We start from the raw sequence: 24,878 nt of genomic DNA on the forward strand, positions 1-24,878 counted from the left end.
GAGGTAGAGCAGTATTTAGTTGCATAGTCATGAGTTTGTAGTGAGCATAGTAGAGGGCTGCAAACCCATTCTTGCAGGACACTGGTGTTGAGATTATCATGGAGGAGATGTTGTCACCTATCGTCACTGATTGTGGTCGAAGGGACAGAAAGTCAAGGAACCTGTGGCAGAGGGGTTGCTGACTCCTCGGCCCAGGAATTTGATGAGTTTAGTTGGGATTATGGTGTTGAAGGCAGAGCTCTGTCAATAAATAGCTGACATAGGTGTCCTTGTTATCTAGATGTTCCAGCAATGAGTGTAGGGCCAAGGCGATGGCATCTGCTGTGGACCTGTAGGCAAACTGCAGTGGATCAAGGCTGTCAGGGAGGCTGGAGTTAATGTGCGCCATGACCAGCCTCTCGAAGTACTTCAAGATGGTGAATGTCAGAGCCAGCTGATGGTAGTCTTTCAGGCTCACCACTTTGTTCTTCTTCGGCACCAGGATAGACAATAGACAATAGGTGCAGGAGTAGGCCCTTCAAGCCAGCACCGCCATTCAATGTGATCATGGCTGATCATTCTCAATCAGTACCCCGTTCCTGCTTTCTCCCCATACCCCCTGACTCCGCTCTCTCAGAGAATTGGCCTCCACTGCCCTCTGAGGCAGAGAAGTCCACAGATTCACAACTCTCTGTCTAAAAAAGTTTTTCCTCATCTCTGTTCTAAATGGCCTACCCCTTATTCTTAAACTGTGGCCCCTGGTTCTGGACTCCCCCAACATTGGGAACATGTTTCCTGCCTCTAACATGTCCAACCCCTTAATAATCTTATGATGATGGTCTTCTTAGGAGAGCCGCAGAATGGAATATGGAGAGGTTAAAGATGTCTGTGAATGCTTCTGCCAGCTCCTTCCCACAGATTTTGAGGTTGAGGCCTCGGACTCCATCTGGGCCAGTTGCTCTCTGCGGTTTTACTCTCGGGAAGGCCAAATTTATGTCTGCAACAGTGACCATGGGCACACCCTGAGGTTGTTGGAGCTGATGCCATCATTCCACTCCACCATTGTTTAAATTCAGTATAGAATGCATTGAGCTTGTTGGGGACGGATACAATGTTGCCAACAATACTGCCCTACTTCACTTTGTAGCTTTTTACAACATGCATGCCTTGTTGCAATTGACAGGAGTCCGTGTGGTTATCTTGGGACTCTTGTTTGGTCCAGAATTCCCTCTTTGCCTCCTTGACAGATTTGTGAAGGAGGTAACTAGATGTCTTATACCACTTTGAGCTTTAATTATCCTCGGCAATACAAGGGTGACCAATATAATTATTATGAAAAGGAAATTTGCATGTAGGGAATCAGTGAAAACTATAAAGGAAGGAACTGCAGATGCTGGTTTTAATCGAAGATAGTCATAAAATGCTGGAGTAACTCAACGGGACAGGCAGCATCTCTGGAGAGAAGGAATGGGTGATGTTTTGGGTCGAGATCCTTCTTCAGACTTGAGTGAAAACTGTAACTGACTGTTTGGATACCCCCAACTGCAAACTGGTTCTTTTTATGATTTTTCCTCCTGTATTAGTTCATTTTTGCTACATACACTGCTGAAGGGGCCCCTGCAGATGTCAAAATAGATATTGAAAATAGGAAAAGCATCTATAATAAATTGGAGCCGCCTTTTGAAGAACTGTTTGATCAGTTAGAAGAACACGTACTCATCTTGCTATTGGTACCTTGGGTCAAAATGCTTGATATGGACACCACAAAATTTGAAAAGGTAAAACAATACATCCTATCATTGTTTTAAATGAGTCTGTAGTAAGTGGTCTATAATTTAGCTTCATGAGAAATCTGTGGGATTTATATACAATTCCTACTTCCTGTTCTTCTTTCATCACAAAATATGTTCCTAGCCAGGAGAATTGATAATCTGTTCTGTACTGTTGCTCCTTCTTGTGGAGATCTCCTTCTCCCTTCCCTACTTCCTACTTCCTCGTCAGTGTGATTTATAAATGCAAATGCGTGTGGACATTTTGGCAGATCACTGTAAGCCACTGGCCTTTTCAAAAGACCACAGTGTTTGACCTCTTGGAGGAGGAAGAGCAGTAAATGATTTCCTGCCCTTCAACCATCCAAAAACTACAACCGCACATTTCTGAATTTTCTTGTGTAGTGGGTATAATTTTCAATTGGAGAGAAACTGGAATAAAAATACCATGGCTATACTCTTTTCAATATGGAACAATTACTCATTTGAACCCATTTTAAATTTAAAGTTTTACATGATAAGTTACTGTCTGAATTAAGGATTATGGAACTGTAACATGTGGAAAGAGGTTGCAAGGCCTATTGCACCTTACATACAGCTCTGAGAGAACAATTAGATTAGTCCTAAACACCAGCCACACCCACAATTCCACTGTCCACCACAAGTTTCCAGCTAATTTCTCTTTAAAAGTTATAATTGAATTAGCTTCCTCTACCACCTTAGCAATGAATTCAACATTGAGACTACTCACTGAATAAGATCATGAATAAGATCTAAGACCAAAGCCTTCCCTGGTTTTTTAGCCAGTTTGCACAACAGAATTGAGTTCAAACACATCTATTATATTACAAAAACTCTCATCTTGTATATTTGTGTGTTTGTGGATAGATTTGTTCTGAAAATACAGCCAAAACGGTACGTGATAGCGCAACAATTTTAGGCTCACTCTACTCACCATTCCCCCATGGTCTCAATAAATCACGTTTTTTGTTACTTTTAAAAAACAATTAACTTAATAAACTTTAATAAATGCGCCGCCCCCCCCCCCCGCCGGGAGGACCGGTGCCCGTCCCGGCGTGCCCCGCGCCTGACCTTCCTCCCATGGTGCAGTGCAGTGGCAGAGGGTCAAACGAGATGGCCATCACCATCGAGCTGCAGAAGAGGTTTCGGGTCCATGCTCGCTGTGGCTGCAGCGCTGGCCACACGGGGCCGAGGTGAGTGGCTCCCTCTCCCCTTCCCTGTCTGCCCATGGCCCCTGGGGGACACTCCCGGCCGGCAACAGGTCGATGGATCTTCTGTTGGGGATTGCCGGGCCCGCAAAAGAGGTTTGCACCCAACGGGGTTTGCTGTGCCCGCAGGAGAGATTTGAACCCGCAGGAGAGGTTTGCATGGAGGGTTGCAGGAGAGATTTAAAAATAATTTAAAAAACTTTAATACTTACGTAAGATGGCTGCCGATCACTTTTTCAACTGTAATACTTACTTAAGACGGCCGCCGCATCCGCGCGTGCACAGTTGGGGGAGGGTTGCTGCTCGGAGGGGGGCAGGAATTGCAAGAGTGATGGAAGTGGCGGCCAATGTGGAGGGGTGAGGAGAGCTCTCTTGCTGCTGGCCGCAGGAGAGGTTGGCAAGGAGGGTTGCCGGGATCGCAGGAGATGTTTGCACCCAATGGGGGTTGCTGTGCCCGCAGGAGTGCCTGCAGGAGAGATTTGGACCCAACAGGTCCACGCCCATCTAGTATTATATTAATACCTGAAAATTCTCTACGGTGATTCTGGTGCACACGTACCTTTCTTTGTAGCCTGCCTTTTGCTGTAAATCATGGCCTTATTTCAGAATATGGCACCAGCTGTTGAAGATGGGGGATAGAGAAATTTCCATTTTTATGGTCATAACTCTTGGGAATTCTCCGTCCTGGAGATCGCTTACATTCAACCCAACATTGATAAACTTGGTCCATGTGGAGTCAAAGGTTCCAGGAAACAGACAGGATAGTGGGGCTGTGACCAAGATCAGCCATGATCTTATTCAAAGGTGCAGCAAACCTGAAGACATATGGCCTGCTCCTTTTCTTGTTACTTCTTTCATACGACGTAAAACAGCTCACACTTGGATATCCATTTTATCAATCCAACAATTGATCTTCACAGATGCCAAGTGGAAAAATGGAAAGATTAATAATTTCATAATTTAATGCAAAGATTGATGTGATGTGTCACATGGAGTCATGATTGTATGGCAATTATATAAGCAATTATGTATTTCTTTGAGTTGACAATTTGCTTATCCTGCAGATCTGTTGTGCATTAACACTAAGTGAAGATCTTTTACTTTGTAGATGGAGTTGATAGAGGAGTCTCGACATTTAAATTCAATATATAGCAAAAAACTTCGGGAGCTGCAGAGGAAAGTTTTCCCCCACAAGGTATTTAAGTCTGAAGCAAATGATTGAAGTTGCTGAAAATAGAAAAAGGCAGATATACAAATGTAAGCTAAGACACTGAAACATTGCCTGATACTTTGTGATCTGCTGAGTATTTTCACCATTTTCTGAAAGTAATTAGTTGGTTGCTTCTAAAAATCATTATAATCATTGAAAAAAAAATTTGAACTTCTTAATTTTTTAGTACCTGAATTCCTATCTTTAAATGGGAGACCCATATGGAATTGGCTAGATACTTTCTGGAGAAAGTGCAGAATGAGCAGTGGCACGTATAGAGCAATGGTGACCATGAGTGAGATCATATCATATCATATCATATCATATCATATCATATCATATATATACAGCGCGGAAACAGGCCTTTTCGGCCCACCAAGTCCGCGCCGCCCAGCGATCCCCGCACATTAACACTATCCTACACACACTAGGGACAATTTTTTACATTTACCCAGTCAAATTAACCTACATACCCGTACATCATCAGTAACAATTAGACGTCATTTTATCAAAATAAGATAGATTGAATTTTCTATCAGTCAGAGTGCAGTGTAAGTGTCGTCAGTGTGTAGTTGGTTTGGAAAGGAGGGCTGATCTGTGCAAACATGTTCAGTGTTTATAGTGGTCCAGTGTTCTGAAATGCTGAGAATTTAACCTGGTGCAAAGAAGCAGAAAATTATTTTAGCTACTTTTTTTCCCCAGGGTTAGTTATAGTTCTAGGTTTTGAGCTAAGAGCTCTTGGCTAAAATCCTTCCAGTTCTTGAAGCTGAAATGAATGATCCAGGCATTCTCAAAGAAATCTCATTGGGATGGCAAACTACCAACAGATATGCCGTGAGCTGCAGGTACTTGACTTCATAGGGGCTGGCAAGTTTGGTCAGGTCTGATGCAGCATCTGCAACCCTATTGATTTGAAAGGAGAAGAATGGATAGAGGAAGAATGGTAAGAGTAAAGTATGGTGCATTTTAACAAATCGCATTTGTTTTAAGATCATAAGTGATAGGAGCAGAATTAGGCCATTCGGCCCATCAAGACTACCACACATGGCTGATCTATCCCTCCCTCCTAACTCCATTCCCCGCCTTCTTCCCATAACCCCTGACACTAATTTAAGTGTTAAGATTATTCCCACAGGCCATCAGGACTGTCAACTTTTATAACTCCAGAATCTAAATTTTTGTCTACACTATAGTAACTTATTAACTTTATTTATATGCTGTAACTGTAATTCTTTTTTGTGCACAATCCGCAGGCATTGCCACTTTCATTTCACTGCACATCGTGTCTGTGTATGTGACAAATAAACTTGACTTGATTATTGATGTCTTTATATGCTTCTGAATGTCAAACGCATTCAAGGCTTCAATAAACTTGTTAACTGTTACAGATATGGCTTTGCTGACTGTTCGTATTTTTATGGGGTTTGTTTAGGCCTCTCACATGTAAAAGGACTTTGCCAGGTAAAGCCTCAGCGAGTTTATATCACCATTTGCACGCAGGCTAAGGGAAAATCTTCAATGCATCTCAGCATTGTGTGGATGGCGATATGCTCTTAAAAAGCTTCGGTCAACATTTTTGCACAATTTGTGTCATGAGGTGGAAAATGAATTGCCAAAGCACTGAACAGGCAGGGTGTTATAGAAATGCAAGTTTTGTTGTTGAAATTACATATGTAATCAGATTCATATGTTTGTGCCCAACATTAGTTGGACTGCTGGTAGGATTGGCACACTATCGTTGCTGCAGTTTGGGGAAGATTTTGAAGGCAAAACTTTGAAATGCGAGGTACTAACAAGGTTGTGAAATTTCATGGAATAGGACTTCCATTGCAGGAGCTTCACTGATTATCACATTTAAACATTGAGTTTTATGCATTTTCTCCATTTCATGTTGTCACATAGGATATCTGCAGTATTAATCAATCTGCAATATTAATCAATCTGCAGTTTACTGAAGCCTTCAGCAGAGGCTAATTCTGCCATCTCATGTTTGTAGAAAATGTACCTTGGACATCAGGCCTTGACTCTCTGAGAATTTATGGCCGCAACATAATGAGTTTATAGTTTATGCATGGACCAGGCAGACTGCAGACTGATGATAGTTTAAAATACTGGGGAATTATTCAAGCTGCAGAGATTAGGTCCTAAAAGAGAACCAAATCTGTCTTTTGCGCTGAGGCAAATCCCTTTAAGAGGGGAACTAAGAAAGACTCTAATCCAAAATCTGTAGGAGTCAACCAAGATGAAGCAAGATGAGATTTCTGTTGAACCTCCCCAGCAAGTGAGAGGCATGCAAAAGGCTTCCACCATTTAGTCTAATGCTTTAACCATCGAAGCATTGCCTGCACCATCACAGCCACATCTAGCGTGCCCAACAATGATTTTTGCAAATTGAAACACCACAGCTCCAAAATATTAAACATCATTCCAGCAAAATTAGTTGAAAAGAGTTAGAATAATGTGTAAAAAAGATTGTTTAAATCTAAATAGTCAGTGAATGTATTTTGCATGCACTGATCCCAAAACATTCCCATGCAGATGAAAACATCAAATATTCCCAATCCAAGTTTGGAGGTTCCAGTAAATTATTCCCATGTTTACTTTCTGCCACAACTTCTGTCTGCAGAAATAAATACAACGTACAGATAAATACATAAGTTAAATAAGGAAAATATAATTCAGTATGCCAAATTCTTGTAAATGAGCCAAAACATTTACAATAATACCTTTAGCCATTGACTGCATCTTCCCGTTTATCCTTGTTATTACTTGTCCTAGGAATTTCCTACTCCAGCCCAATCAGCCACTCGCCTGCTAACTGCAGAAGACCTGAAAAACTCACCCAATTGGAAAATGGTTCCTCAGCAATTTCGTGATTACACATTCAACAGTCTTTTACGGAATCGCTTGCAACTTGAACAATTCCAGGAATTCCTTAAAGAGAATTTAGCGGGGTAAGTGCCCACAATTTTTGCTGTGATAAAGGATATCAAAACTCATCATTGGAATCACTACACAGAAAGTCTGTACAATGTCATGTCTTTTAGGTTTCAGAATCCTTTTGCATAGTAAAACATATTTGTAGTCCATTTATTGGTATTGCTATTGGTTCATTATTGTCACATGTACTGCAATGCAGTGAAAATCTTTGTTTTGCATGTTATCTAGGCAAATGATGCCATAATGTTCAAACCTGACCTTGGGTACTGTCTGCATGGAGTTTGCACATTCTCCCTATGACTGCATGGGTTTCCTGTGTGTGATCTTGTTTAAGTTAGTATCGTAATTGACCATTGTAAATTGTCCCTAGTATCTACATGAATAATAGAAACTGGGGAAGATGTTGAGAATGAGGGGAGAATTTAAAATAATGTGATTAATGTAGGATAAATGTAAAATGGGTGGATAATGGTCAGTACAGACAGTGGGCCAAAGGGCCTGTTGCCATGCTGTATAACTCTGTGACACTATGATTCCAACTGTAGAACTTAAGAGATAATATGTAACAATTACTTCAGTATTGCACTTTAATTTATTTTGATGCATTTATAATAAAAACAGCTGTTAATAAATTTGATATAAATAGATTGTCTTAATGCATAGTTGCTGATAAAAATAAAGTTAATTATTTTCCCATAGCATGGATCTCAAGTGCTGGTTGGACATTGAGGCTTATAGAAATATATATTCGGAAGAAAAGGAAAATCGAGATGAAATGTCCAAAGACATTATCAAAAAATATCTGAATCATAAGTATTTCTTTGGACCCACTAGCCCAGCCACGAAAGCACAACAGGAAGAGGTAATTGACTGAAAGTTTTAATGCTAAATTAGGGGCAGCACAGTGGTGCAGGGAGAGTGACACAGCTGTAGAGTTGTAGCCTTACAGCGCCAGAGACTCGGGTTCGATCCTGACTACAGGTGCTGCCTGCACAGAGTTTGTACGTTCTCCCTGTGACTGCGTGCGTTTTCCCTGGGTGCTCCGGTTTCCCCTCACATTCCAAAGATGTACAGGTTTGTAGGAGTATAGGTAGTAGGAAGGGGGGTGGGGGGGGGGGGGTTGTGAGGCCAAGTGGACAGGGTGATGGGAAAAGGAGGAGGTGGCGGTGGTTAAGGGGACAAAGCGAAGGAAGAGGCGGCAGTTGGTGAGAGGGGACGGAGCCCCATAGCTGATGAGCCTCACGTCAGTGGTAGGAAGCTGTTGGAGAAGATTCTTTGGGAAAGGGTTTACACTCATTTCGGTTAATTAGGGGGCAGTCAGCATGGCCTTGTACGTGGCAGGTTGTGTCTTACTGACTTGATCAAGTATTTTGTGGCGGTGATCAATGAGCATAGGGTGGTGGATGTTATCTATGTGGATTTTAGTAAGGCATTTGATGAAGTCTCCTTTGGTAGGCTGATCCAGAAGATCATGATGCACAGAATTAACAGTGACCTGGCATATTGATTCAGAACTGGCTTACTGATAGAAGACAGAGGGTTGTGGTGGAAGGACAATATTCAAGCTGGAGATCTGTGACCAGTAGATTTCCACAGGGATCTGTGCTGGGACCTGTTGTTTGTGTGCTAAGTAAATGACTTGGACGTAAACATAGATGTGTTGGTTAGTAAGTTTGTAGATGACACCAAGGTTGCTGGGGTTGTGGACTGTGAGGAAGTCTGTCAAGGTATACAGCGGGATATGGATCAGCTACAGAAATAGGTGGAGTAATGGCAGATGGAGTTTAATCCAAGCAGGTGTGGGGTGTTGCACTATGGGAGGTCGAATGTAACGGGAAAATATTCAATGAAATGACCCTTAACTGCATTTATGTGCAGAGGGATCTTGGGGTCCAAGTCCATCACCACCTGAAAGAGGCAACATGTAATGAGCTGATGGGCTGGGTATACTTTGCTTCTAGCACCCAACTTTAAAGTGCTCATGACTACTATAATGAATGTGAAATAAAAAAGATATGTCTGGCTAATTAATTTTTTGATTCATTATTTTTAATTAATTAATTCAAGTAGTTTAAACTATTTAAATTAGTTAATTATTTGTGAAATCATCTCCAGCTTCAAGATTTGAAACACTGTTGTTTAATAAATATTGGGGTAACCCAAACTGTGCTAAATCTAATGTTGTTCTCCAGGTGGTGATGTTGGCTGGAGGACGGAACAAGCTGTTGCATGACCTGTTGTCTTTAATGGTTGGAACTGAGCTGCAAAATTATGCAAAAGCACGTTTGGAAAGAAAATGGCTGCCCAAGTTCCTGGCTTCACGAGCGTTCATTGAGGGGCACCACATACGGGTACAGTAATCCATCATCTGACCATCCTGTTAAAGCAGACTGTGTTGAATGTAAAGCAGTGTTACTTGTCAACTTTTACTAAACATGTAAATACAAACTTTAACATACTTGGCACACATCACTTGAAACAGTAAAGCATTGCTGGAAGAAGTGAAATTAATAATATACATGATCAGTTAATCGATAAAGTCGCATGGAACTATATTTGATTTTGTTAGCTAAGCCAAAACTCTCAAATATAAACATAAGATGCTGGAAATATTAGGATATTATTATCTGATATTAGCAGATCAGGATACGTCTGTGAAGAAAGAAGAGTTAACATTCATGTTCGTGACTTTTCATCAGAACTCAATCTGGTAAAAGGCATTGACTTGAATTGTTAATTTTTCCTCTCTTCCCACAGATGCTGCTTGACCCAGTAAATCATTACACCATTTTGCTTCAGCTTTCTAGCATCTGCAGTTTTATATTTTTTGTTGATTACGGTGAAGCACTCAATTGAGTAAGAAAAATGGCACAATTTTGCCATAGAAACTCACAGAAACAGGCAAGTGAGATTGCATTAAAAAATTAAAGGGAATGTGGATTCACATAAAGGGGCTTTTGGGTGAAATGTTCAGCAGAGCAAAATTGGTAATTTCATACATATAGCCAACGTTGATTTCCTCCCATAATGAGTGCAAAAGAAAGGAAGGGATGTTAAAACGTTATTGGGCTGGACTGCAATGGGTATATTGAATGTCTTAATAGCATTTATGGAAAAGATACATTGCGGAATCCCAGGCTATATCCGGGATTACTGAAAATTAGCTTGTATTCACTGCAGTGGAGATTTTAATGCCTACTAGACCAAGTGGACCCGTTGGGCCCAAACCTCTCCTGCATTGATGCAGCACCCTGTCCTCCCCTCTCCCCTCTCTCCTCAACCCCCCCTCCCCACCCCTCTCCGCTCTCCCTTCTCCCCCACTCCCCCCTTCCCCCCTCTTCCCTCCTCTCTCCTCCCCTCTCCCTCCCCTCCTTTTAAACTTTAAAATGTAAATAACTTTAAAAATATAAGACCGATTTCAATAACACTACTTGCATTATCACTAAAGTGACAATGGTGAGTAAGGTGGGCCTAAAATTGTCACGCTATCGTGTACCGTTTTGGCTGAAGTTCAGTCACAAACAAGATAACAAACGAGAGTTTTAGTATATAGATGATTAAAAGATCCCCAGTTTTAAATGAAGAGTGAATTGGTTCATTGATATAGAGGAGGTTAATACTTGAAATGTAAGTGGAAAGTTTAGAGAATTGTCTTTCATGGTAGGAGTTATTAGATTAAGAAATGTTATTAAAGTCATGGAAACACAGACTCGCATGTTATGGAAGCAGGCCCTGCATCACAATTAGTACTTGCTGACCAAGATGCCTTCCTGAACAAGTCACTTTCCTATGATGATGAAAAGGCAAGAAGGAGACTATTTAGATTATTTTTCCAAAACAGATGTGACACACACTGGGCTGAAAGGCTAGCTACTGAGCTATGAGATTCTATGTAAGAAAGAACTGCAGAGGCTGGTTTAAATCGAACGTTCAGACTGAAGAAGGGTCTCAACCCAAAACCCCACCCATTCCTTCTCTCCAGAGATGCTGCCTGTCCCGTTGAGTTACTACAGCATTTTGTATCTACCTATGAGATTCTGTGTTTAGTTTGGCTTAGAAATACAGAATGAAAACAGGCCGTTTGGTCCACTGAGTCAATGCAGACCATCAATATTCCCTTTATACAAGTGTTATCCCACTTTCTCATTCATTTCCTATACACTAGGAGCAACTTACATTTCAAAGCATTAAGTACCTCAAGTTCCTTAGGAGCCTTAATGTTACCCATGATCTGTCATGGACCAACTACATTGATGCGACAGCCAAGAAGGCCCAACAACACATCATCTCCAATGATGCTTACAAACCTCCACAGAAGCACCATAGAAAGTATACCGTCGGGTTGCATTGGTTTGGAACAGCTTTGCCCATGACCGCAAGAAATTGCAAAGGATTGTCGATGTAGCCCAGTCTATCACACATACCAGCCAGACTTCCCACCATTGACTCCATCTACACTTCACTCTGTCTCAGAAAAGCACCTAACATAATCAAAAGTCCCACCCCGATCATTCCTTCTTCTCCCAATTCCCATCCGGCAGAAGGTACAGTAGCTCAAAAGCGCCCACTACCAGACTCAGTTTGTTCCCCTCTGTTATCAGGCTTTTGAACCATCCTTTCATAAGCTGGGGTACTGAATGATTCACCTCTACCCCATTGCAGACTTTGTCTATGGAACTGATGCCCTACAATGCTGAGAACTATTCTTTGCTCTGTATCTTCCCCTTTGCTCTATCCATTGTCCTTGAGTTTGACTTGATTGTATTTAGGTTGGGTATATCTGATCGGTTAGGATAGCATGCAAAACAAAAAATTTCACTGTAAACGTAACAATAATAAATCTAAACCTAAACTGTGCAATTTGGAATCCCTATACAATTAAAGAAGTCGTGAATGTGGAAATACCAACTGACTTACAGCTGAAACATATCCTAAATAGGGCTGAGAAAAATGCATCTTTTTTTCTTAAGATGGAGTTATAAATATATGACCTAACATTTTATGACTTGGTGCCTATTCTCTAGGTACAAATGGAAGATGTGGTGGAGGACCAGATGTTACAGAAAAGTAGGAAGAAGCGGGAATTAATGAAGGTGAGTTTTTGTCCTAGAGATGAAATAATTGCCATTTCATGCGAATATGCAATATCATAGTGTGATCTTTAGAAATAGTGAGAATTTGCGATACAGAAACGAAATCCGCTGAGATGAATAGATTTTTTGAAAAGCGATGGAACCTTTGCTCATGAAAAGAATATTGGCGATAGAAATGCCTTGTGAAAGTCAGATGGCATAAACTGCAATCACCATTTGTTTCCTCCAGCGCATAGCCGGCAAATGGGTCACCTCATCGAAGGAAATCATCGCATTCCGTAAAGCATTGTTAAATCCAGTAACAGCTCAGCTGTTCCAGCGGTTTGTGTCACCGAAGGGAGATTTAATGGAGAATAATGTGGTGTTTTGGCTCGAGGTTCAAAAGTACAAGGTAAATAAAACACAAGATAATAGCGTCTGATTAAAATGATTAAGCAATAATAACTACTGTACTTTCAAATGAGTCTGATATTTATCTTGAATTACAGTGAAAATATGATCTTATAATTGATTTTTTGAGCTCAGGGAGTTACTGGTTAGAGCAGCATTTATGCCCATCCAACATTCCCAAGGAAAATTTAAGGATGGGCATAAATGCTGCTCTAACCAGTAACTCCCAGAGCTCAAAAAATCAATTATAAGATCATATTTTCACTGTAATTCAAGATAAATATCAGACTCATTTGAAAGTACAGGTTTTTGCAATCCTAATGCAGAAGATACTCTTACAACTGGGAAGAAAGTTTCAGGATTTGTACCAGTGATGAAAAAGGACAGGCCAGGTATTTCCAGGTCAGGATGGGGTTCAATTTTGAGAAGAACGCTGATGGTGGTGTTCCCATGAACCTGCTTTCGCTGTCATTCTTGGTGATTAGTTTTAAAGGTGCTGCTAGAGCAGTCTAGGCAAGTAACTGCAGTGGATGACAGCATCCATTGTCCTTTGGTGGTGGAGGGAATTAATGTTTTTGGGGGAATTGATGGGTTTCCAACCAAGTGTACTTCTTTACCCTGAATGCCTCTGAGCCTCTTGAAGTTTTTATGTAGAAAGCATTTAATCAGGATGCATCACAGTTTGGTTTGGGAACAGCTCCATCCAAGACCGCGAGAAATTGCAGAGAGTTGTGGACGAAGCTCAGACCATCACGCAAACCCATCTCTCTTCCATTGACTCCGTCTACACTTCATGCTGCCTCGGCAAAACCACCAGCATTATCAAGGGCCAGTCTCACCCAGGTCACTCCATCTTCTCCCCTCTCCCATTGGGCAAGTTGCAGAAAGTTGAAAGTTACATACCTCCAGATTCAGGGACATATTCTTCCCAGCAGTTTACTGAACGGTCCTCTCATCAGATAGAGTGTGGTCCTGACCGCCCATCTACCTCATTGGAGACCGTTTGAATGATTATTAATCGGACTTTATCAGACTTTACCTTGCACTAAATGCTGTTTCCTTTATCCTTTATCTGTGCACTGTGGACGGCTTGATTGTAATCATGTACAGGAAACCCTTGTTTTAACCGAGTTCTTTATAACTGATTTTAGTTATAATGGACCAAATCTGCTGCAGACCGAGTTTGTTGTTTCACAGAATGACCACCAGATGGAGCGAATGGTGTTTTTGAAACATTTTAGTTTAATTTAGTTTAGAAATACAGCGTGAAAACACCGAGTCCGTGCCGACCAGTGATCACCCATACATTAGTTCTATCCTATATACCATGGACAATTCCGTATGTAGTATAGAACTACCACAGTGGTTCTATCTTTCCTCCCACATAACTACTATAGAGGTTCTCTCTGTCCTCCCACATTGCAAAGACAGAGACATTGAGACAAAGTGGGTTTCCTCTGGATGCTCCGGCTTCCCCACCTCCCCATCTCCCCATCCCCCCCCCCCCACCCCCCCCCCCCCCCCACAAAGACGTGCAGGCCTGCAGCACAACTGGAGTCCTCAAACCATCAGCAGAGTCGCCACCCCAGAGACCAAGGCCTGACCCTGACCGCCCATGGCGTCACAAGGCAGTAGCTCGACCAGCAATCCACACGACCCACAAAAGCCAACCAAACCAAAAACCTGTATGTCCCTGCCCCATGGGAGGAAACCCAATCACCCAGAGGAAAAACACGCTGCCGCAGGGAGCATCCGAGGTCAGGACCGAACTCTGGTCCCTAGTGCTGTAAGGTAGCAACTACCACGATGCCACTGTGCCATCCCAAGGTATTTTGTGTAGTGTTTGTTTATTGTGTAGTGTATGTTTATTGGCTGTTTTTCCAATAGTTCTGTACATATTAACCCCCCTTATTTGGTTAGAGTGGACAATTGGTAATAACGGACACCAGTGGGAACCCTCGTGTGATCCATTATAGTGAAGGTTTACTGTGCAGTCTTTTTTGGATAGCATGGAACAAAAGCTTTTCACTGCTTTGTTACACATGTCAATAATAAACTGAACTGAAGAAGGGTCTCAACCCAAAACGTCATCTTTTCCTTTTCTCCAGAGATGCTGCCTGACCCGCTCACCCTCCAGCTTTTAGTGTCGGTAAACTAAACTAAATTTGTTGACATTGCACTCATCCAGGTAAATGGAGAATATTCCAAATCACACCTGATTTGTGCCCTATAGATAATGGAAAGTCTTAGGGGTACAAGAGGTGAGCCAAGTATTGTAAGAGATCCAAGTTCTGACCAAATCTTTCAGTCACATGTGGCTGGTCTTTTAAGTTTCTGCTCAATCAATGTTGCTAGAGAGGACCTTAGTAATGGTGCCTTTTAATCAAGGGTAGGTAGTTACATATTTGGTCCAAAAAGATCATTGCCTGGCATCTCAGCGCTGTGCGAAAGTGTGTGTCTGTGTGCATTTGCATGCTTGAAGAATAATTTCTGCTTTTTAAGGAGGACAAAATAAATTCTAAACCCTTTTCTTTCTGGTTATTTTTCAGGATTTGTTCCATTCTCACGCTAGCGAGGAAATTATTCAGAATAAGATCTCTGTCATCATTAATTGTTTCATCAATTCCAACATACCTCCAGCTGTGCAGATTAACATTCCATTAGAATACGCACATAGGATTATCAGTCAAAGGCAAGAACAAGGACCATACATCTTCAGAGAAGCACAGGTACGTGTGAGGAAGGTTAAGTGTGATTTTGGGTGCAATATGAATATTTCCCCTGGCTGAAGATGATGGGGCAGCCATCCCCCAATCATTAAATTGCATGACCTTTAGTCGACCCCCAGACTTCATGAATTTTAGTCAACCCTCAGAATTTCAGTAAACACCTTTCTAATGTAGTAATGCTCTATCCTTTTGCGGGAAGGGTCAAATTTATAATCAAAATCGTTTCTGATGGACTACCATCAAGAGAATATTTTGTTTTAATATTAATTGACTAGGTACATAGAAAAACAGAAAATGTTCGAAAAACTCAGCAGGTCAGGCAGCATCTGTGGAAAGAAAAACAATCTTTCGGATCCGTAATCCTTTGTCCGAATGGAAAGGTAGAGATGTAAATTTGTCTGCCTTGCCGGGTAGGTCCTATTACTTTGGTATTAACATCTCATTATGCAGACCTAGAAGCGGAATGTGCTGGAAACTGTTGCCATTAAGTCAATTTGATTCATCCTATCACAAATGTTCCCTTTCTTTTTCACATTCCGCCCCGGCCTTTTCAACAGAAAACTGATTTGCAACAATCACTATTCCAGTTCTGAAGAGGGATCTCAGACCTGGAACATTAACTGTTTCTCTTTCTCTAGATGCTGCTTGACCTGTTGAGTATTTCTAGTACTTTCTGTTTTTATTTCAGATTTCTAGAATCTGCAGCACATGCTTAGATTTTCGTTGTTTTGATGACTAGATATTGGTAATTGCAGTCGTGTTTATGACCATGTACAATTGTCCCCACTCTAATCACAACCTCTAGCTTCACTCACTGCTGCTCTGTCATCTCTCAGTGGACCACTCACAGCTCCACTCGCTGCATCTCCCTTTCCTTTTGCCAATGACTGAGACTTCTCGTGTGTTTTCAAAAACCACTGGCGCCTTCATCTTCAGATTTAAAAAAAAAAATTGAATGGTCCCATCAAAATTCAACATTCACTTTAATCCTTTGGAGGTCACTCAGGTAGCCTGTGTGCTGTGCACCACAGTTTTGTTGCATAGAATGAATGGTACAGCAATTCCAATGCACAGGTACACAAGAGGTTGCAGAGAGTGGTGAACTCAGCCTGGTCCTTCATGGACACAGCCCTCCCCACCAGGGCCGTTTTTACAGCATTATGGGCCCCCGGGCAAAGCAGTGTACTGGGGCCCCTACCATTACTCTCCCCCACCCCCCTTTCCCTACCAGCCCCCCCCCCCCCCCCCCCCCCGTCGTGCCGGCGAAAAGCACTTACCGAAAAGCACTTAGCGATGGATTTAGGGTGCTACATTGTTGCGAAAAGCACTTACAGATCGCTGTGAGAAGCACTTAGTGACCGAAAATGTTGCGAAAAAAGCACTTATTGAACCTACATTTTTAAAGTAGTATTTATTTATTGCAAGTCACTTAACATACATAGATCAGCATGGGGCCCCTATGCTCGTGGGACCCTGGGCAAGTGCCCATCAGGCCCATGCGTTAAGACGGCCCTGCTCCCCACCATCGAGAGCATCTACATGAGGCACTGCCTCATGTAAGCGGCATCTATCATTAAGTAGGCCCACCATATAGGCAATACCCTCTCTTCGCTACTACCACAGAAACTTGCAGTTCCACACCACCAGGTTCATGAACAGTTACATTCCTATAACTATCAAGTTCTTAAACGTACCTCAGGCACAGAACACTGGAGACCACCTCTTGCACTACCATGAATTTGTTTTGTAATTGTTTTGCAATAATGTGTTGTATTTGGCAGTCTTTTTCTTTTTCACTGCTTTGTATAATTGATGTTTTGTGTGTTGGCTGCGTCTGTGTGCCTGTGATGTTGGCTGCGTCTGTGTGCCTGTGATGTTGGCTGCGTCTGTGTGCCTGTGATGTTGGCTGCGTCTGTGTGCCTGTGATGTTGGCTGCGTCTGTGTGCCTGTGATGTTGGCTGCGTCTGTGTGCCTGTGATGTTGGCTGCGTCTGTGTGCCTGTGATGTTGGCTGCGTCTGTGTGCCTGTGATGTTGGCTGCGTCTGTGTGCCTGTGATGTTGGCTGCGTCTGTGTGCCTGTGATGTTGGCTGCGTCTGTGTGCCTGTGATGTTGCTACAAGCAAAATGTCATTCTATCTGCACCTCGTTGTGCATACGACATAAACTCAACTTGACGTGAAACAACGCAGCCAATTCAAGCAGCATATGTGGAAAGAGAAACAAGTTTATATTTTGTGTTAGGAACCCTTCCTATGAACTCTTCCTTGAATCCCTGACCCAAAACATTCTTGTTGGAATCATTCAAATGATAACCGATACTTCAGTCAATTGAACTTGGATAGTTCATTCCATGAGCATTAGGACCAAAGATACTAAAGGAACAAGATGGACCACTCCGTTGAAATCGCCGATATTGAAGTGTAGTATGCATAACGTCTGCCATTTTAGTAGGCAAAACCTGCCATCTGTTATGCCTTGCGCAGTGTAATCAGTGTTGTGGGGGAACAGTATGTGTGATGATACCATTAAAATGCAGATACCGAATCCGCTATATGTGGCAGACCTCTTCACCATGCCCACTTAAACATTCAGACCTGGTTCAGAAAATTGGTTATGCCTCTTCCCTTTCCTCATCCATCGTAGCTCGTAACTAGATAAACTTATGGAATGGCTTCCATCAGTGGTTCAAGCCCCCAAATACCTTGTTTGTAAGAGTCCTGTCAGCAAGGGACCTATCTTCAGATGAAGTTAGCCTCTCAAAACATTGCTGATAGCACTGGCTAGTCCTTTCTCTACCCTTTCTCCACATCAGTGGATTTCTGTAATATTCAGGGATCTACAGGGATCTATTGGTCTCTGTTTTGAACACAATCAGCGACTAAGCCTCCATGGCCTTCAGTGATAGAGAATTCCAAAGATTCACCATCGTCTGAGTGAAGATATTCCTCCTCATTCCAATCCTAAATACCCCACATATTATTTTGAAACCGGCATAATCCTCTGCAGAGATTACACCTCATCGATTTTGAAGTTGCAGTTCTAATTCTCAATTCCAAATTGTTTATATAAATGTTGAACAATTGTGAACACAGCTCTTAACCTTCTGGAACATTCCTTTCAATATCTTGTGGGCCTGAATAACTACCTTTGACTCCAACTGTTTTCTGAATTATAGCCAATCATTACCCATTGCTCAGCTTTTCCATATGTTCTGGTCTTAGCTCTGTCTAAAAGGTGATATATATATATATATCAAAGACCTTCAGAAACTCCAAGTATTTTATTTCTATTGCTTTCTTTCGTTGACATATTGCCACTGAAAAAACTCGTTGCACATATTTTCAAAGGTGCTTTGATATGTAAGATTTGCCTGGAACTGTCTAGATTACAAAAATAACAAGGCTTCATTCCTCAGTTGGCTGTTTTTGGTGTTCTATTCCAACTGTGGCCAGCATTTTCTGAGTTCCGACAGAAACTTGCTATTGAGGCCATCCTGCCTACTTTGGAGAGTCGAGTTGGTGGAAAAGAAAAAAGGAGAAAATTTCTCATGGACGAGAGCTCAACTGAGAGGACAGAGGTAATTTTAAATCTGAAAATAGCTTTGCTCTGGGTGGGATGCTAATTCCTTGAGTCTCAAACCTGACTCCAAACCCCTCCAAACGACACACATGGGAACAGAGGCAGGTTAATAGTTGGGCAAGCCAACCCATCTCCAGGTGCCAGTGTACTTATTTCACCTTAGCCACCAGCTTTATTGAGCCTCATGAAACCCAGCATGTAATGAGAGGCTAAGACAGCTAAATGGAATACACTTTTCCAGCATTTTGAGCCAAGAAAAGCAGGAATGTTTCCGCCCAGACCACTAGATTTCTCATTGCTCATCATTGAACCCCTTCTGCTCCCATCCCCAACCCCACAATCCAAAGAATCCCCAGAAAATAACATTTCTGGGAATCTAAAACCAAACCTCAGCCTTGGGGTTGGGAAGCAGACAATCCTCTAAGAAACCACCACCTTCCTACATTATCTAAGCACTTTATTCCCCTATTCCTGCAGCACAACTTCACCATCTCCAAAAGTTGCTAAGATTGCCTCTTCACCTTACAACAAAAAAAGGACTGGTGACCTTAAAGTCCCTAGAACCTGACCAAAGTAATCCATGTGCCACCATACCAGTTCAATCATTCCACGCCAACCCCTTGTTAACACACCTGCAGGATCCCTCCCCTTGCTGCCCTATGGCACCTCAGAAGCATTCCCCACTTGCCAGGATTAAGCCGTCAACCAGTGTAGCTTTCAGGCTAGGAACCTGCTGTCATGTATGGTTCCCAATTCTATCTCAATATCGTAAACACATTATTATGGACGGATTTTATGACTATTTTGGCTATAGCAGACGGTATACTCACAATAAGCAGATACCACTGTCTCTTTAATAACACAGGCTGCTGGTTATACTGCGTAAACCATAGAAGTTGACAAACAACTTGTTGTTGTTTTGTCAACAAGAAAACAACATTGTTTTCTTGTTGAAAACAAGAACAGAAGTTGACAGACAACTTCTTGGTTGCATGCTTGTGCAATGATGAAGGACTGACCTTCACCGCCAGGCTGGGCTGCCGACACCACCCCCAGCCTGCACTGTTACCCCCACCACTTCCAGGCTGTGCTACTGATGCCAGCCCTGCTGATGCCAGCCCTGGCCTACACTGCCTCCCTGGCTGCTTCCAGACCGTACCTACCGACCTTCTCCGCCAGACTTGGCTGCCAACACTGGTCCACACCGCCTCACGGGCTGGCTCCAGCTGGACCTGCTGGCGCCACCGCCGGCCCACACAGCTTCCTCGGCGGTTACCAGCTGCTGCCACCGCTGCTGACCCTTCCCCACACTCCGGCTACCTGTGGGCTGCACCAAGTTATTCCACCGATCCTTTCCTCTCCCCCGGCCGCGAACAGGCTGGGGCCATCAACTCGCCTGGATACCAGGTCCAGTTCCACACGGAGAGTCTGAAGAAGGGTCTCGACCAAAACGTCATGTTCTTCAGAGAAACTGCCTGACCTGCTGAGTTACTCCAGCACTTTGTGTCCTTTCATACATTAACCAGCATATGCAGTCCTTTGTTTCTACCACTAGTGCAATGATACTCTATTGCTCAGTAACCCCTTACTCAGTTATAGTGGACAATCGGCAATCATGGACACTATCCACCCCCTCCCCGTGTTCTGTTTTTCTTCAGTCGTGGCTCTCAGGTGTATTGTACATTAATTACAATGTGTTACTGTATACTATTGTCTCGCGATATGATTTGCTGCTTCTGTAAAAAGCGAGTCATTGAGGATGATTTGGGGATTTTATTTTTTGCAGACCAGTTGGTACCCAAGCAGTGGAGACACCAGTCGGCAACGTTACTCGGAGATTGGGAGCAGGTCCAGTGGAAGTCAGCTGTCCCTGAAGGGCGGAAGTGGGCGGAAGGATGGCAAGACAATAAAATCAGAATATGATGGAGAGAAACTTCAGGTCAGACCGCATCTTTGTACAGAGAAACAGAATTAATATGTTTACTGAGAAGTGGGAAGAAGGCTTGATTTGTATGGAGATGAAGCCTGATTCAACTGGATTGGCTGAGCACCTGCCAAGTGGCGGAGAGCTCCTGCAACAAATAGGAGCCACCTGGTGGCCATGCGTGGAGGGAGGGTTGGGTTTTAGAGGTCACTGGTTGCAGCAGGGAGAAGAGGGAGGAGAAGGCAATACTCCTGTGTGGTCCACAAAGATTACTGTTAAGAGAACCTGGCCTAGAAATTGGAATGTGCCCTCAAAGACACATAGTGGGGTTATTTGGAAAATAGACACAAAATGGTGGAGCAACTCAGCAAGTCAGGCAGCATCTCTGGAGAAAAGGAATAGATGACGTTTTGGGTTGAGACCCTTCTTCAGACTGAGAGCCTTGACCTGCTGAGCATTTTGTATCTATCTTTGGTGTAAAGAGGCATCTGCAGTTCCTTCCCACACGGAGGGTTATTTGTAGGGGTGAAAACAATTATTTCTATTGTGGGTCCAATTCTGAAAACTTCGGCGTTGCCTGAGGTTGGGCTTTTTACTTCATCACAAGTGAAGATATTGTGCTTTGGACTGAGACTACATTGGATGGGGAAGAGAGAAGGCCAGCGGTTTCCAGACCAGATGGGCCTGATTGATGATGCTGGGTACGGTGTCAAGACCAGCTATTGGTGGGACAGGGGTAGATGGAGATTAGGGCTTCCTTTGGGAGCATTGGAGGATCAGAATATTGAGGGGAGGGTAAATCAAAGGCCTGGGACATCATGGCATCAGGGTGATGGCTGAGTTGAGGCTTTGCAGCCGACGATAGAAGGTAAGTATGTGATCCCAGTCGGAACTGCACTTCCAAACCTCATTGGCCATCATCACTCCAAGGATAACGGTGTTTGATGTGTCAACCGCCTCAGATGCACTGGTGCAACTCAAACGTGAGTGTGAAGCAAAACAATGTGACAATAGCCAAAATTACACTTCACTGTGTCCAAGGTTTAAATTGGATCAAAGAGCATTGAAATACTCGGCATTATACATCTTCAATCCCTGACACCGTACCTTCCTGAGCAAGCACGACATCCGGAGGATGCAACGGATCGTTCGCACAGCTGAGAAAAACTGAACCCATTCGGTAAACAGGGATGGTCTGTATTGTTATTGGTTGTAACCTTCCCCCCATTGACGAACTGTACACTGCAAGGTCCAGGAAGCGAGTGGGCAAGACCATCTCTGTCCCCTCTCACCCTGGCCACAAACTCTTTGAAGCACTTCCCTCTGGAAGGCGACTCTGGACTGTCAAAGCAACCACAGCCATACATAAAATAGCTTTTTCCCCCACGAGTGGTAGTTCTACTCAATAACCAAAGTCTGTAGCTTCTTTTTTGCTCTGGTTTATTTTCACCCGCGTGTTTAGATCGTAATGTTGTATCCTTATTGTTTTGATGTGTTTATGCTTTATTCTTAATTGTTAACTGTATGTTTGTGTTGTCATTTGTGAGCGGAGCACCATGGCACATTCTTTGTATATGCACATACTGCGCCAATAAACTTATTCATTCAGGTTCTTCTCAGTTCTATTTCCAATAGGGCCCAAAACCTTGGGAATTGTGGTCAGCAACCATTGGATTTAAATACCTCAGCCCATTCTAAGAGCCTGGTTTAATTATATTGTTGATTTGTTTCGCTTGTCCATGATGTCTCAGTGTGGACCATCAGGAAAATGGCAGCAGTGAATAAGTGGAGGTGTGGGAACAGTCTCCCTGATGGCACTTTTCTAAATCCCCACTGTGATCCCCTCCTGCTTTAATACTCCAGGAGAATTAATATTGAAGCCAGTGTTTCAAGACATTTCATCTGGTATCATTTAAAGGTTCTTTAATAAAGAGCCAAGGGAAATAATGCAACAGCAGATGGCCTGTGATGAGGCAGGCAAGAAAGATTTAAGTGACAAAAGGGAGGGTAATGGAACAAGTCAAGAGATAAAAGTCAAGAGATAAAAGACCTTCCCCTCAATAATATGATACAGGAAAAGCATGTTCGTAATTTGTCAGGGAAAAATAAAAGAATAATGGTTCTAATCAAATGTTCTCTAACTTAACATCAAGATCAAAAGCTTGTAAAATGCCAAAATGAAAATGAGCCGTCTGTAAAAACTGAACCCATTCGGTAAACTGGGATGGTCTGTATTTGCTGTAATTCAGTCTGAAGAAGTGTCTCGACCCAAAGCATCACCCATTCCTTCTATCCAGAGATGCTGCCTGTTTCGCTGAGTTACTCCAGCATTTTGTGTGTCTATCTTCAGTGTAAACTAGCATCTGCGTTCCTTCCTACACACATGGTCTGTAATTGCTATATTGCCAAATATAGATGGCATTCTATTCATCACAAGAGACCAGCGGCACTACCTCAAGAATGAATTGTTTGCATCACTCTGCGGCTCAGCTGCCTTTGATTGATGTCAAAGTGTGCATGTTTCCAAAGCTATATTTTTCTCAATCCAGAATGACAATTCAGCAATGGTCTAAGTTTGCACATTGTGAAATTCATTGTCAGACTGTGCCAATGAACCATCAACAGAAACATACTGTACAGGCTACTGACCTAAAACTCTGATATGCAGGGTTATTAAGGAGTCATATGTGGAAGTTTGTTTTCTTAAAAGCCTAGCAAAGACCAAAGTTGGTAATTGTAGAAAAGATCAATAAACTTTGAGTCATTTTACAAAGTTAGAGCATCAAGGAATGTTTTGAGGTGTTGGAAATAACAATACGTGCAGGAGTAGGCAATTCGGCCCTTCGAGCCAGCACCGCCATTCATCGTGATCATGGCTGATCATGCACAATCAGTACCCCGTTCCTGCCTTCTCCCCATATCCCCTGACTCCTCCATCATTAAGAGCTCTATCTAACTCTCTCTTGAAAGCATCCAGAGAATTGGCCTCCACTGCCTTCTGAGGCAGCGAATTCCACAGCTTCACAATTCTCTGAGTGAAATTTTTTTTCCTCACCTCCGTTCTAAATGGCCTACCCCTTATTCTTAAACTGTGGCCCCTGGTTCGGGACGCCCCCAACATCGGGAACATGTTTCCTGCCTCTAGCGTGTCCAATCCCTTAATAATCTTATGTTTCAATAAAATCTCCTCTCAACCTTCTATATTCCAGAGTATACAAGCCCAGTCGCTCCAGTCTTTCAATGTACGACAGTCCCGCCATTCCGGGAATTAACCTTGTGAACCTGCACTGCACTTCTTCAATAGCAAGAATGTCCTTCCTCATGTTTGGAGACCAAAACTGCACACAATACTCCATCACTTGGGCCCTGTACAACTGCAGAAGGACCCCTTTGCTCCTATACTCAACTCCTCTTGTTATAAAGGCCAACATTCCATTGGCTTTCTTCACTGCCTGCTGTACCTGCATGCTTCCTTTCAGTGACTGATGAACTAGGACAGCCAGATCTGTCCCTTTTCCTAACTTGACCCCATTCAGATAATAATCTGCCTTCCTGTTCTAACCACCAAAGTGGATAACCTCACATTTATCCACATTAAACTGCATCTGCCATGCATCTGCCCACTCACACAACCTGTCGAAGTCACCCTGCAACCTCACAGCATCTTCCTCACAGTTCACACTGCCACCCAGCTTTGTGTCATATGCAAATTTGCTAATGTTACTTTTAATCCCTTCATCCAAGTCATTAATGTATATTGTAAATAGCTGCGGTCCCAGCACCGAGTCTTGCGGTACCCCACTAGTCACTGCCTGCCATTCTGAAAGGGACCCATTTATCCCTATTCTTTGTTTCCTGTCTGCCAACCAATTTTCTACCCATGTCAGTACCCTACCCCCAATACCACGTGCTCTAATTTTGCCCACTAATCTCCTATTTGGGACCTTGTCGAAGGCTTTCTGAAAGTCCAGGTACACCACATCCAATGGCTCTCCCCTGTCCATTTTCCTAGTTACATCCTCAAAAAAATTCCAGA

General features: G+C 42.8%; 1 protein-coding gene across 3 annotated transcripts in view; it reads left to right on the forward strand.

The window, feature by feature from the left end:
• The window catches only part of LOC144593164 (regulator of G-protein signaling 22-like), a 64,571-nt gene that overhangs the window by 35,368 nt on the left and 4,325 nt on the right, over positions 1–24,878 (forward strand). For all 3 annotated transcript variants that reach the window (XR_013547213.1, XM_078398648.1, XM_078398647.1), the window contains 10 exons: positions 1,563–1,757; positions 4,086–4,172; positions 6,966–7,141; positions 7,827–7,989; positions 9,320–9,478; positions 12,152–12,220; positions 12,450–12,611; positions 15,160–15,339; positions 18,755–18,916; positions 20,705–20,857. Coding sequence is in view for 2 of the 3 variants with exons in the window: in XM_078398648.1 (XP_078254774.1) it covers positions 1,563–1,757; positions 4,086–4,172; positions 6,966–7,141; positions 7,827–7,989; positions 9,320–9,478; positions 12,152–12,220; positions 12,450–12,611; positions 15,160–15,339; positions 18,755–18,916; positions 20,705–20,857 (1,506 nt within the window). In the remaining variant the exon portion in view is untranslated. The remainder of the gene's footprint in view (positions 1–1,562; positions 1,758–4,085; positions 4,173–6,965; positions 7,142–7,826; positions 7,990–9,319; positions 9,479–12,151; positions 12,221–12,449; positions 12,612–15,159; positions 15,340–18,754; positions 18,917–20,704; positions 20,858–24,878) is intronic.

This window comes from Rhinoraja longicauda, chromosome 4 (assembly GCF_053455715.1).
Source record: "Rhinoraja longicauda isolate Sanriku21f chromosome 4, sRhiLon1.1, whole genome shotgun sequence".
NCBI classification, from domain to species: Eukaryota; Metazoa; Chordata; class Chondrichthyes; order Rajiformes; family Arhynchobatidae; genus Rhinoraja; species Rhinoraja longicauda.